The sequence below is a fragment of the Sinohyriopsis cumingii genome, chromosome 7 (genome assembly GCF_028554795.1).
Source record: "Sinohyriopsis cumingii isolate HCF-2022 chromosome 7, ASM2855479v2, whole genome shotgun sequence".
Taxonomy (NCBI): domain Eukaryota; kingdom Metazoa; phylum Mollusca; class Bivalvia; order Unionida; family Unionidae; genus Sinohyriopsis; species Sinohyriopsis cumingii.
In genome coordinates this window covers 82614161-82629632 of record NC_142967.1, presented here as the reverse complement: position 1 = coordinate 82629632, position 15472 = coordinate 82614161, and the positions used below count along the sequence as shown (strand labels likewise).

The following is a 15472-nucleotide window of genomic DNA, read 5'->3' as shown; positions in this document are numbered from 1 at the left end:
GATGTCCATGGCCTTGCAAATACTCATTGGACTATGTGTGCTTGTTGATGGTATTTCATGGTATTGATGTCCATGGCCTTGCAAATACTCATTGGCATATGTGTGCTTGTTGATGGTATTTCATGGTATTGATGCCCATGGCCTTGCAAATACTCGTTGTACTATGTGTGCTTGTTGATTATATTTCATGGTATTGATGTGCATGGCCTTGCAAATACTCGTTGGACTATGTGTGCTTGTTGATGGTATTTCATGGTATTGATGCCCATGGCCTTGCAAGTACTCATTGGACTATGTGTGCTTGTTGATGGTATTTCATGGTATTGATGTGGATGGCCTTGCAAATACTCATTGGACTATGTTTGCTTGTTGATGATATTTCATGGTATTGATGTCCATGGCCTTGCAAATACTTGTTGGACTATGTGTGCTTGTTGATGGTATTTCATGGTATTGATGCCCATGGCCTTGCAAATACTCATTGGACTATGTGTGCTTGTTGATGGTATTTCAAGGCATTGATGTCCATGTCCTTGCAAATACTCGTTGGACTATGTGTGCTTGTTGATGGTATTTCATGGTATTGATGTCCATGGCCTTGCAAATACTCATTGGACTATGTGTGCTTGTTGATGATATTTCATGGTATTGATGTCCATGGCCTTGCAAATACTTGTTGGACTATGTGTGCTTGTTGATGATATTTCATGGTATTGATGTCCATGGCCCTGCAAATACTCGTTGGACTATGTGTGCTTGTTGATGATATTTCATGGTATTGATGTCCATGGCCTTGCAAATACTCGTTGGACTATGTGTGCTTGTTGATGATATTTCATGGTATTGATGTCCATGGCCCTGCAAATACTCGTTGGACTATGTGTGCTTGTTGATGATATTTCATGGTATTGATGTCCATGGCCTTGCAAATACTCGTTGGACTATGTGTGCTTGTTGATGATATTTCATGGTATTGATGTCCATGGCCTTGCGAATACTCATTGGACTATGTGTGCTTGTTGATGGTATTTCATGGTATTGATGTCCATGGCCTTGCAAATACTCGTTGGACTATGTGTGCTTGTTGATGATATTTCATGGTATTGATATCCATGGCCTTGCAAATACTCGTTGGACTATGTGTGCTTGTTGATGGTATTTGATGGTTTTGATGTCCATGGCCTTGCAAATACTCATTGGACTATGTGTGCTTGTTGATGGTATTTCATGGTATTGATGTCCATGGCCTTGCAAATACTCATTGGACTATGTGTGCTTGTTGATGGTATTTCATGGTATTGATGTCCATGGCCTTGCAAATAGTCATTGGACTATGTGTGCTTGTTGATGGTATTTCATGGTATTGATGCCCATGGCCTTGCAAATACTCATTGTACTATGTGTGCTTGTTGATGATATTTCATGGTATTGATGTGCATGGCCTTACAAATACTCGGAGTATGTTTGCTTGTTGATGGTATTTCATGGTATTGATGTCCATGGCCTTGCAAATACTCATTGGACTATGTGTGCTTGTTGATGGTATTGCATGGTATTGATGCCCATGGCCTTTTAAATACTCATTGGACTATGTGTGCTTGTGGATGGTATTTCATGGTATTGATGTCCATGGCCTTGCAAATTCTCATTGGACTATGTGTGCTTGTTGATGGTATTTCATGGTATTGATGTCCATGGCCTTGCAATTACTTGTTGGACTATGTGTTCTTGTTGATGATATTTCATGGTATTGATGTCATGGCCTTGCAAATACTCATTGGACTGTGTGCTTGTTGATGATATTTCATGGTATTGATGTCCATTGCTTTGCAAATACTCATTGGACTATGTGTTCTTGTTGATGTTGTTTCATGGTATTGATGTCCATGGCCTTGCAGATACTCATTGGACTATGTGTGCTTGTTGATGGTATTTCATGGTATTGATGTCCATGGCCTTGCAATTACTTGTTGGACTATGTGTGCTTGTTGGTGGTATTTCATGGTATTGATGTCATGGCCTTGCAAATACTCGTTGGACTATGTGTGCTTGTTGATGATATTTCATGGTATTGATGTCCATTGCTTTGCAAATACTCGTTGGACTATGTGTGCTTGTTGATGGTATTTCATGGTATTGATGTGCATGGCCTTGCAGATACTCATTGGACTATGTGTGCTTGTTGATGATATTTCATGGTGTTGATGTGCATGGCCTTGCAAATTCTCGTTGGACTATGTGTGCTTGTTGATGGTATTTCATGGTGTTGATGTGCATGGCCTTGCAGATGCTCATTGGACTATGTGTGCTTGTTGATGGTATTTCATGGTATTGATGTGCATGGCCTTGCAAATGCTTGTTGGACTATGTGTGCTGCTGACCACTCGCTTTTGTGACATATTTGCATGAATCACAAAGGATCCATATAGTTTTCTTACTATTGACTTGACAGGTGGCCAAAACAAAAATATTGTGTAGGTTTGGATGCAAGTGTCTTGCAAAACAATGAGGATTAATACATAAAATGTCAAAAACCAAAAAGAATTTTGAGCGATGCAAGAAAGCAACTCATGAACACCTGGATCAATAAAGAAGTTGCAATGTGAGTCATTGATAGCATCAGAAATGTTGCTGGTGATCAGTTGAAAAATCTGGGATTGCACACTCTTCAGATGATTCAAGATTGATTATGTTGAGAGACAACCAAAGACAGTTACATTACCAACAACAGCAGCAGTGCCAGCTGTGGTTAGTAAAATCATTAATGAAGCTGCTCAGCAGTGACTGGGGGAGTTGGTGATTACCATACAAATCTGGCAGTGGGAAGTAGATTATGACTGTATGTATAAACAATGGCTCATTTCAAAGATGTATCTGATACTGTGTTTGACATGTATACACTGTGTTACAAGATTGAAGCAAGCAAAATTATCAGTATTACTCATATGAGGCTAGGGATTCAAACAAGGAAGGGCCAGTAGATTTTAAAGTTCAACACACATCTTGGTATTTTCTTCTATGTGAATATTCTTGGAAATCCAAAGAAAGCTTGTACAAGAAACAAATAATCCATATGGTGACATTGACAAAAGTTAGATTTGTCATTGGCATTATTTAGAAACACATTATGTCATTGATGAAAGGAAATTGAAGCTGTTCTTGACAATGTTGCCAATGGTTTGACTTGGTCATTACAGTTATGATTATGTGAAGTCTGTAAGCCTGTCTGTGACAATTGTCAAAGATACAAGTGAACATCCTGATCTTATCAAAATACATCATTGATACTACCAACAACAATGCAGTCACTAGAGACAATTCAAATTTCATCTGCAGGTTTACATGGCATAGAGTGCAGCTTAGCAACCATGTCGAGTTTTCTTGCATGATTCCACTCACACACATATGTGGCTTTTGTAGAGACTTTCTTACGGTTACTTTTTGGGCCAAACATACAGTCATGTTCAAGGTAAGGGTAATGCAAATGATGCAGTTTTGGCATGATAATGTTGCTGCTGAGGATAAAGTGGAGTTATTTAAATTTACACTTTAGATGCCATCAATGAATCCATCAATGGCCATAAATGCACTTTAACATCACGTATGATGTCTGATGGAACATCTATATGTTCATTTCTCACAATAATCAGAATCTGACCAAAGTGAAATCTGAGGAGAATAATAAAGTGCTTTGCCATGGACACACCACAGAAGTCAGCCAGGGGTGATCGGATGACAAGATTCAAACTGGCATCCTTTCAGTCCAGTGTTGGCATGGTAGCCACTGAACCACTCTGGCTTCTTTGCTCAGTGCATACTTGTACAGCAAGATTATTGAGGTTTATTTATTAGATTCCAAGCACAGATTATATGGTTCCTCAATAGGCATGTGTTAATAGAATCTTACGCAATAGGATGCATTACAATTCAATGTATTATGGTGGATGAGTCTCTTCTTTCCAGACTTGAAAGTTGTCAATAATTATTATCTCCAAACTTATGAGATGGTATGGTCCTTTATGTGCATGGTACTGTGTAATACCTTCAACTCCATGTACTTTTTAAGACACTAGACCTTGATGTGCATGGTACTGTGTAATACCTTCAACTCCATGTACTTTTTAAGACACTAGACCTTTATGTACATGGTACTGTGTAATACCTTCAACTCCATGTACTTTTTAAGACACTAGACCTTTATGTGCATGGTACTGTGTAATACCTTCAACTCCATGAACTTTTTAAGACACTAGACCTTTATGTGCATGGTACTGTGTAATACCTTCAACTCCATGTACTTTTTAAGACACTAGACCTTTATGTACATGGTACTGTGTAATACCTTCAACTCCATGTACTTTTTAAGACACTAGACCTTGATGTGCATGGTACTGTGTAATACCTTCAACTCCATGTACTTTTTAAGACACTAGACCTTGATGTGCATGGTACTGTGTAATACCTTCAACTCCATGTACTTTTTAAGACACTAGACCTTGATGTGCATGGTACTGTGTAATACCTTCAACTCCATGTACTTTTTAAGACACTAGACCTTGATGTGCATGGTACTGTGTAATACCTTCAACTCCATGTACTTTTTAAGACACTAGACCTTGATGTGCATGGTACTGTGTAATACCTTCAACTCCATGTACTTTTTAAGACACTAGACCTTGATGTGCATGGTACTGTGTAATACCTTCAACTCCATGTACTTTTTAAGACACTAGACCTTGAGATATAAATAGGATAATTTTCATTGTCTTAGAAGTTTTACCCCCAACCTCAACCCTCTCACTTTTTTCCTGAATGTGGAGCTGGGAGTTGGGGTTGTGGAACTCGGGATATGATAAATGAACAAATGAATTGCTGTGGAAATAGGCTTATTTACTTAAGATTTCTGTTTATCAGAAAACATTTTAGGCTCTACACAACCATGTTAAATAAATCCTAAAATTTCTCTGCCTGCAGGTCCCCTGTTTTACATACTGGAGCTGGCAGACAGGATAATCAACCGGATGTGTCCATTTGTAGCAGGAGGGATTTTCCTAGGTTCTGTCTACTGGACAGCAGTTACTTATGGAGCAGTCACTATAATGCAGGTGAGCATCCATTCATTGAAATGGATATGTATGCACCATCATGCAGGTGAGCATCCATTCATTGAAATGGACATGTACACACTACCATGCAGGTGAGCATCCATTCATTTATAATGGACATGTACAGTAGTCACTATCATGCAGGTGAGCATCCATTCATTGAAATGGATATGTATACACTATCATGCAGGTGAGCATCCATTCATTGAAATGGACATGTACAGTACAGTCACTGTCATGCAGGTGAGCATCCATTCATTGAAATGGACATGTACATTACAGTCACTATCATGCAGGTGAGCATCCATTCATTGAAATGGACATGTACAGTACAGTCACTGTCATGCAGGTGAGCATCCATTCATTGAAATGGACATGTACAGTACAGTCACTATCATGCAGGTGAGCATCCATTCATTGAAATGGACATGTACAGTACAGTCACTATCATACAGGTGAGCATCCATTCATTGAAATGGACATGTACAGTACAGTCACTATCATGCAGGTGAGCATCCATTCATTGAAATGGACATGTACAGTACAGTCACTATCATGCAGGTGAGCATCCATTCATTAAAATGGACATGTACAGTACAGTCACTATCATACAGGTGAGCATCCATTCATTGAAATGGACATGTTCACGCTATCATGCAGGTGAGCATCCATTCATTGAAATGGACATGTGCAGTACAAGATTGTGTGCATATATTGAAGGATTGAAGTCACTATCATGCAGGTGAGCATCCATTCATAGAAATGTACAGTACAAGATTGTGTGTATATATTTAAGTATCGAAGTTACTGTTTAAGCATTCTTGAGGTGATGAATATATTAGCTCACATACGTATTTCATGATCGACCTTACTTGATGTTAGTGAAAATGTTTACAAGAGTATCTTCGCTTTGCTCCTATTCTTGTTAACATTCCAGCTGGAATGTTTGGTTTTCAAGCAGCTATGTTCCATTTCTTCGCATCATGTGTATGTAAAGTGATTATTGACCACAAAAATGTCATAATTACCTACTTTGTAGACTGCACTAACTATTTTTTAAGTTTTGGGTGTCTGCTTAGAAATCTCAGTTATTGGAACACCTAGCTATTGTTGGGGAGGTTCTTGGTTTGAGCCCCCATATGGATGATATACCTACTGCAGACCATATTTCAATCAAAAGGCACCAAATAGGGAGATTGTTGGAGAAGAGTGAATATGGTGAATTAGCATAGACACAGAAATGAATTTGTGAACAAGATTGCCTTGAAGGGACTGATACTCTACAGACCAAAAAAGAATATATAGGAATTCAAGATAAATCATTTTCTTCCCTTTAACTGCAGAGTATTTTTGTAACATGTTTATAAGATGCTTATAAGTACATTGCAGAATTCTTTATCATAGATTTTGACTTAAAATGTGATATCATACATGAAAGATCATTGAATTTGTCACAAACAATGTCAAATGTTACGTTTAGTTAAATCTGAAAGTAATATTTTTGAGACAATAGTGTTTACATTGGCTTCAATTTCATTTAAGACCAAATGTATATATAGTAAGTATTTCAGTGAAAACCCCATGTCAATAAGAGCACTAGTTATAACAGGGTTCTCAGTAGATTTCCAAAATGAAGAGTCAGTTTACCCTTGACCCTTGACCCAAAAATTTGATGAGTAAAAATGAAAATATCAAGAGTCAAAACTGAAATCTTAAAGAGTCAATTCTTTTGGTCAGTTATGAGCCCATATTTGTGATTCCTCATTATTGGTGCAAACAAATGATGTTTAGGATTTCTTGTCACATGCTGAATAATGAGAAATACTTGTACAGTATTTTGTAAGAAACATGCAATCTCATTTTTTTTTAAAAATTGCATCGTATCCCCTGAGAGTCAAAAACTCCCTTGGTGTCAGAATTGGGCATCTGTCTGAGTAAAAAAAAACAAATTTTGGTATCAAAACTGGGGGTCAGATTAAAGTTTTGGGGGTCCCCGAACCACAAATGAGGGTAAAGGGAAACACTGAAGTGTTTCTCTTTCTAGCTATGTATTACTGTGTGCATATTTTGTATATGAAACAGACAGAGGATTATTTTGTACTTTATTCTGTTTTCAACTTCTCAACATATTCTGTTATCAATGGCTCAGAATAATTTTATATGCAAAAATATACCCATACAACTATGAAGGTTATATATTATATATTATTCAAATATCAAGGATGTACATCACAGAATCATCAGTTGACTTTCCACTTTTCTAACAAATTTCGGAGATTGAGTCTTCTCCCTCTCAGACCATCAGACTCCAAAGAAATAGAAAGATAGACTTTTTATTTCTTTATAGTCTGATGGTCAGAATTTCATCACTGGTAGGTCATTTTTCCAAGACTGAGACAGAAAAGAAAATATACTTCTTTGTGCCATTGTGATTTTAAGTTTCAGATGTATGCACTGAGTGTTATGTTTGTTCAATTTTTTTTAATGATCCATTAATTAAAACATTCGAGGTTTTAAACGTTTTGCCAATTCAAGCAATTTGATCCCCAATAAAACACAGTCCTGTGCTGAAAAGTGGCTTTGTGAGAATCCATATATTCGCATTTTTTCTAACTGTTAATAATTTAAAGCCCAATCAAACAAATGCCGATATTTTATATAACGGGGCTGTAATATCACACCAATGGAAGATATATATTAACTGGGCTGAGGTAACTGTTCAATGGTGTTAGGTGAAGCTTAGGTGCAACTGAATTAGGTTGCTTTGTTTTGAGATTATATTTGAAGTTTATGACAGAGGAAGAAGAAACATTAATGGCATGAATGGACTGGCTTCTGACCACATATTAGGATTAGTATGTTTGGACATCAAATTATAATCAGCTGGTCAGAAGTGGAGCATATCATTATGGTGCCTCAAGAAGCTGGTTGACAAAGTAAGTGGACCAACTTGACAACTTGAATTGTTTTATTGGCAATAGGCTTCATTTGGCAGGATGTTTAAAAATTCGGAATCATTTATGACTTTGCTGGATTGATTTCTGATAAAACATTGATGGTGTTTATTGTGCACTTCTTTGTATTGTCTTTGTTTTGGGTTTAAATTGAACAAGTAACCGGAAGATGTCTTTGTGTTAGAAATTCTTAGTTGCCATGGATCTAGTTTATATAAAGTAAAAACCTTCAAAACTGAAAATTGTTGGGACCAAATTTACTTTTCAGTTTTGAGAGGTTTTTGGTTTCCTGAGGGTTTTGCAGATGTGAAAAACTGTTTTTTTTTTGTAAGAGCTTATGTGATGTGAAAGAGAGATAAAAGAATTTTATTATGAGAGAATATCTGTGACTGTGTAAGAGAGCAAACAATTTAGAAAGCTTTATTTTAAAATAAAAACACATAATGAAAAGGTAGCTGAACAACATATGTTCCTTCCGACAATCTCATCCAGTTTTGTCACAGATTCATGTTCTTTGATCAATCTAGTTTTATCCTATAAGGATAGATCCTACAATGCTTAGCTGTCATTCTGACATTGGGGGCCCTGAGTGGCCAAGTGATCTAAAGCTCTGACTGTTACGGATCATTGTCATCTCACCTGTCTGCATGGGTTCGAGTCTCGGGCTCGGCTATATGGGTATGTGAGAAAGCTTGCCATTAGCTTCTCTTGGGTTGGTGGTTCTTTCTGGGCTTTTCCCGGGTTCTTCCTCCACCATTTATACTGACCGCCATGCATAGCCTATCATGTGCTGAAAAATGGTGTTGTATCTTACAAAAACAGCAAGAACAAAATCATTCTGACATCAGATTCTTGAATCCCTAGCTGTCATTCTGACATAATGACATGCAAGTGAAGACAAATAATAGTATACCTATTATAATAATTAGAATCTGATTTTTATAATACTGTTTTTTTGCTTCCCGTTGACAAAGCATAAAAAACTTAAGTATTAAAATAATAAACAAAAATATTGATTATGTCTTGGCATTTATTTTTCCTTTCTGAGAGTGTTAATATTTTAAATTGGTTTATTTTGTATTCAAATAACATTTTCCAAGCTGCATGGAATTGATTTTAATTTCCCTATCCTAACATTTTGTAGTCTACAAACTTGCCTGCTAATCATTTGTCTCACTTTACTTACATTGTGAATTGTGTCATTTTTATATGTGGTAAGCAGGTCACACATCACTTCATAATTTTATGTATCATACCCAGTTATTAAACACAGATTCCTTTTTTTTTAGTTTCAGATAGCCTTCAGTAAACTTTTCCATATAATTAGCAATTATAATCTACATTTCTTGCAAATTCTTTTTGTGGTCCCTTGCTTTCTTAAAAAAAGCCTGGTTGACTTAATTATTGCTTTTTCTGTATTGAAATCTTCTTATGGCTTCCATTGTACCATTTATTCTTAGTGAAACACCTATGTAATTAGCATAGACTTAGTTCACAATTTACCTGGTGCAATCTAACTTCAAAGTGTTTTGTAATTCAAATCTTCCTTCAGCATCTTTATTTTATAAACAATGTCTAAGCAAGGTGTGGGTTAGTGTGCCTCAAGAAATCTCCCTATGAACCCCCCCCCATGTTTGCACTTGTAACCTTTGGTCTGACGATATATGGGATCTCACAGAGAATTAATGAACCTACCAAGCAAGAAGAAGTTATCTTTGTCTCTGTGTTCTCTTACATTGAGTCTCTTGATTCTCAGAAAGATTGCTCAAATCTCAGAGACTCCTAGGATTAGTGGGCACCCTCCCAAGGGAAAGTATAAATGTGTGGAGAGTGAGTCATACCCTCCTGTAGGGGAGTAGCACCCTTTTGCATCCATAATGGCAGAGAGTCACACTCCTGCTTGGGAGGAGCAGCACCTACTAATCCACAGGTCGGTAAGGACTAATTGAGTTGTACCACCCTTTCATTCCCATACCCAAATCTGTGAGATCTGAGGATGGCTCTTACTATCGATCTCAGTTGCCTGCAGAGTCCTTGACCAGTCACTGGGCACCAGGCATGGGTCTTTGGTACAGAGATAGGTATTGGGTCAAGTCCCCTTTTCTTCATGCTACTACTGGAAATTGGCCACATTAGGTCATGGGATTGGATGAGCATCCCCCCTTACTGTTATTCTTCTTAATTCCATTGGGATGTGGGGCCTTCCTGCACAGGAGTGATTTGCCATTTCACTACATGCAGCCTTGGACTTCTGGATCTGGGCCATGTCATAGTAACGTTGTGCCTGAGGGATGTAAACTTATATCTTGTGAGATTGAATATATAAAGAGTGAGGGGGATAAACCTTTCCCAAAATGCTCTAGCTGGGCAGAGAATCACCCTAAAAGACCAACAGAGGTCATTGCTGTAGGTTCCAGATCAAGTTTCTCCTTCCACCAAATCTCGACACAAGCAGAGAGATACTGGGTCATGTAGTCCTGACTCAAAGGAGGGAGTGCAGGGTGAAGATACCATTTTGACTTAGAGAGTCCACTCTAGTTCACCCTTCCTTCAAGAAACCTACCCTTTCTCAACCTTCATTTAAGGAGGCAGAGGAGGAGGAATCCTGGTCATGATAAAGCAGTGAATGAAGTTTACCATCTCTTGCTAGGGCCCCAAGTGGCCGAGTGGTCTAAAGTGCTCACCGTTATGGATCACTGCCATCTCACCTCTGTCTGCGTGGGTTCGAGACCTCATGCTCGGCTAATGTGGGCATGTGAGAAAGCATGCTGGTAGCTTCTTGTGGGTCAGTGGTTCTTTCCAGGTTTTTCCCAGGTTCTTCCTCCACCATTAATAATGACTGCTGAAAAATAGTGTTAAACCCCATTACAACAACAACAAAATCTCTGGCCTGATGATCTCTGTTTCCATCCTTGAGCTTTTGGTGACTCCAAAATATCCAGTTTGGAGAAACTTTCTGAGTTAAACTCTCAATCAAATGATCAAGGATCCTTCTCAAAGGTTTATCAAGGGCAAAGTTTTTGCTATACAACATAGGGGATGATCTGTCCCTCCTTCCATGTTATGACCCTTGGTAACTGCTTCATTCTCAATTCTTGCCCACTAAAACTCACACTTCCATGTTATGACCCTTGGTAACTGCTTCATTCTCAATCCTTGCCCACTAAAACTCACACTTCCATGTTATGACCCTTGGTAACTGCTTCATTCTCAATCCTTGCCCACTAAAACTCACACTTCCATGTTATGACCCTTGGTAACTGCTTCATTCTCAATCCTTGCCCACTAAAACTCACACTTCCATGTTATGACCCTTGGTAACTGCTTCATTCTCAATCCTTGCCCACTAAAACTCACACTTCCATGTTATGACCCTTGGCAACTGCTTCATTCTCAATCCTTGCCCACTAAAACTCACACTTCCATGTTATGACCCTTGGTAACTGCTTCATTCTCAATCCTTGTCCACTAAAACTCACACTTTGGAAGCTGAAGCAGTTCAAGTGAGTATTTCTATGAGGAAATGGGCTCACCTTCCAGTGAAAACACTGGAATCCTTATAAAAAAATGGCAAGGTCATTAGTGCCCATAGCCTCATCTTTTTAGCAACCATCATCCAGCCTACTTAAAAAGGAATCTATGTCGCCAACGGCTTTCCTCTGATTGTTAGAAATAGTAGCAAAAACCTCTAGGCATGCATTATCCTTGTCCATGGCCTTATCAGTGGAGCTTCTCCATCTCCACAGGGATGTGGCACTGGACACTTTGAAGGTCTCACTAGAACACAGTAAGAGCCTTCTGAGGGCTGTCCACTCAAGGTTGAGACTCTCTTCAGAGGTTCATCCCCTCTGTGGCTACTCATGATTTGTGAGATCATAAACACTGCTTAATTGCACCCACGTCTGGCTCTTCGAAACCAGCCAAGAAATGGAATCAACCTGATTGTTCTCAGGGCCCACCAGCTACATTTTGTAAAGCCATGCAGTCCCGGTCAAAGCAACAGCCCTATTTCAGAGCTCCCATTTGACAGGTTGGCTCTAGATGGCTCAGGGAAGAAGTTCACATGGTGATTCTAGTAAATAAGAGGTTTGTGTGTAGTGGTCTCCTCTGACACCCTGTTTGTGGTAGCATACCTCAGGAGACAAGGAGGCACACATGTACCTTCTCTTTGCATGAAAGTTTGGAACCTCCTTTACCAGACAGCTTTAGAAGGAATATTCCTTCAAGTACACATTTCCAGCAGGAAGAACATTTTGTCCAACTTTCTGTCAAAGAAAAGGGAAGATAGTTTTTACATAATGGTCTCTCCACCAATCCATAGCAGACTCCCTGTTCCATCTTTGGGGAACACGCTTGGTGGACTTGTTTACCACCAAGCTGAACAACAAGCTTCCCTTTTATGTTTCCCCAGTTTCTGACTTCATTGGCTTGGGGAGTGGATGCCTTCAGTCTGAAGTGGGATCATCTGTTTGCTTACAACTTCCCACCCTTCAGGATGGTCCTACAGGTCCTTCACAAAGTTAGGCACTCAACCGCTCAACTCATTTTGATTGCCCCTCTGTGGCCCCAGCAATCATGGTTCAACTATCTTCTCGATCTGCTGTTGGACCATCCCAGGACCTGACCTCAGAGGAAGGACCTTGTGTCACATCACAGGGGCTCTCTTCTAAACTAAAGCTCACAGATTTCTCCATCTTCCAAGTTGCCTCATGCATCATCCAGTCCAGGAAAAAGTTCAACCTCAAAGGTACATGATGCCAAATGGAGAATCTTTTGGGATCAGTGTAGTACAAAGCCTATCAGTCCTAGCTCTCCCTCTGAGTGCAATGGCCGATTTTCTTTTCATCCTTTTTGAAGAGAAACAATGCTCAGTTTCTACTATTAAGGGCTATCAAGCAGCCCTTTCCAGGATGATAAATGTTTCAAAAGGCCTTGCTATCGAGATGGATTTACATGTAGCAGACCTGAGGTGGATTCTGATTTAGCAGGTACATGTATTTTGAATTGCAGAGACCAGTGAGGGAGAAGGATTTTTCCTACCTTATTTTTAAAGGTCTAGCTATATTTTAGCTTCTACCATTCATGGCTGGATTGCATTAACTATCAAGAGAGCTTACCACTCCCTTACTGACAGTGACCTGTCTTTCATGAAAATTAAATATTATGAGGTTCGTACCATTGCAGCATCATGGGTCTATCTCTTTCATTTTGGAGGATGTGATAAAAGCCATGTTTTTGGCATTCTCACACTTCCATCCCCATTTACCTTTGCTCATTGTCTTATTAAAGCTGAAGGTATTTTCTTACTGAGCCTAGTCATTATTGCTCAAAATGTGGCCCATGCAGATGCCATCCTGCACAAGTCTCCTGCTCTCCTGTGAGGGTAAATATTCATTGTGTTTCTTTTTTATTTGCCAGTTTTGGGATCATCAGAACTCCAACCAAACTGACAAATTCAGCTATGCAATAGCAGCAGGTATTGATATTAAGATGTAGCTTGTGGGCGGGGGGTATAAATAATTTTAATGATGTAATACTTACTTGTTGCTTTTGGCAGATTGCATCTTCCTTCCATGCTCTGATGTCCCACTTTAGGCTGCTCCTTCAAATAAATGAAAGGGTCTTTCATGCATGTCTGAGATGTATGGAATTCTTACAAAGGGCTGATCACATGTTCTGGAAGGCTCTGGTTCACTGTAATGGAAGGGACATAATTTTCATCATTCAGTTGAGTATTTCTCTCCTGGAAAAGTAATAGCTATGCTGTAAAAACAGGTAAGTATTACATCATTAAAATTCCAAATTTGAAGTGAGTTTTGATTTTATGGCAGTTTTTAGTGCATAATTGAAATTTTGGATTGAAATGTGTTTCAGTTTTGAGATTGAGAGGTTTCAGTTTGCTGGAAAAATTATGCTCTTGAAGATGCATACAGGGAGTTTAGTTTTGATCGGTTACGTGAAGGTATTAACAGGGCAAATGTCTCTGAGATTTCTTTAAATAAAGGACTGCTGTTTATGAAGGACAACAATTTTAGGTGCCTTTACTGCCACCAGTAATTTTGCACCCATTGATTTAAATTGAAGTATTTTTGCACTACAAAAAAAATAACAAATTATTAATATGATGACTGGAAATTGGTGAATTTACTACCTTTCAGAGTTATGTTGCTTCTGATTTGTCACTTCAAAATCATTGGTCAAAATGATTGTTCAGAATGAAACTTTCTTGCAACATATATTTGCACATTTCTGTGATGAACATTCAGAAACTGATGCATTTTTTTTGAGTGTCCTTTTGTGAAAACATTAATACTTAATTTCACATCACAACTGGGTGATAAATGTGTATGGAGGTAGACTTAACTGCTGATAATATCCTGTTTGGTTTAGGAATTCATGCTGAATATGATATTATAGATTTATGTTTGTTGATGATCAAGAAGTATATATATATATATATACTCCTGTCAAATGGGATATTGTATTCCAACATTCCATAAAAATATTAAGTTATGCAGACATATTTAACTTTGTTTTTCATGTCCTTATTCCTCAGTAAAAGTAGAACAATTATTCCTGGGAAAAAGTAGAACGATTATTCCTGAGTAAAAATAGAACAATTATTCCTGAGAAAAAGTAGAACAATTATTCCTGGGAAAAAGTAGAACGATTATTCCTGAGTAAAAATAGAACAATTATTCCTGAGAAAAAGTAGAACAATTATTCCTGAGTAAAAGTAGAACAATTATTCCTAAGTAAAAGCAGAAAAATAAGAAACAGAGGGAAACAAATAAATGCAACGCAGAATTATTAATCACATTTATCCAGTGTACTTTTAAACTTAAAATCGTTTGATTTATACATGATGCAGTGCCAAACTGCTTTGTTTGCTCCAGATCAGCTGTATTTTATTTGTATATATTTATGCTGTTATGTCCCACCATCATGTGAACCAACCTGAACATATATCTCTTGACCTTTTCCACACTAAGGTAGGTAACATCCACATATTTGAATACTCAAATATCAAAATAAAATGTGTTTTCCCAGTGCAGTTTTGATGTCTGCTGTATATATAAAAGTCTAAAAAAAATCCATTATATTCCTAAATAAAATATGTGATGCCAGTTTTTAAAATGCCACAGCTTTGAATGTCTGATACTTTTATTGAGTGTCTTCAAGCCTCTGATGAATGACTAATACTTTTGTTGAGTGTCTTCAGGCCTCTGATGAATGACTAATACTTTTGTTGAGTGTCTTCAGGCCTCTGATGAATGACTAATACTTTTGTTGAGTGTCTTCAAGCCTCTGATGAATGACTAATACTTTTGTTGAGTGTCTTCAAGCCTCTGATGAATGACTAATACTTTTGTTGAGTGTCTTCAGGCCTCTGATGAATGACTAATACTTTTG

The 15472-nt window shown here is 38.1% G+C and overlaps 1 protein-coding gene across 1 annotated transcript in view; it reads left to right on the top strand.

Moving 5' to 3' along the window:
- Positions 1 to 15472, top strand: part of LOC149795635 (E3 ubiquitin-protein ligase MARCHF5-like) — a 121642-nt gene that overhangs the window by 46158 nt on the left and 60012 nt on the right. The window contains exon 4 of the mRNA XM_089965464.1: positions 4975 to 5105. Coding sequence (XP_089821590.1) covers positions 4975 to 5105 — 131 coding nt within the window. The remainder of the gene's footprint in view (positions 1 to 4974; positions 5106 to 15472) is intronic.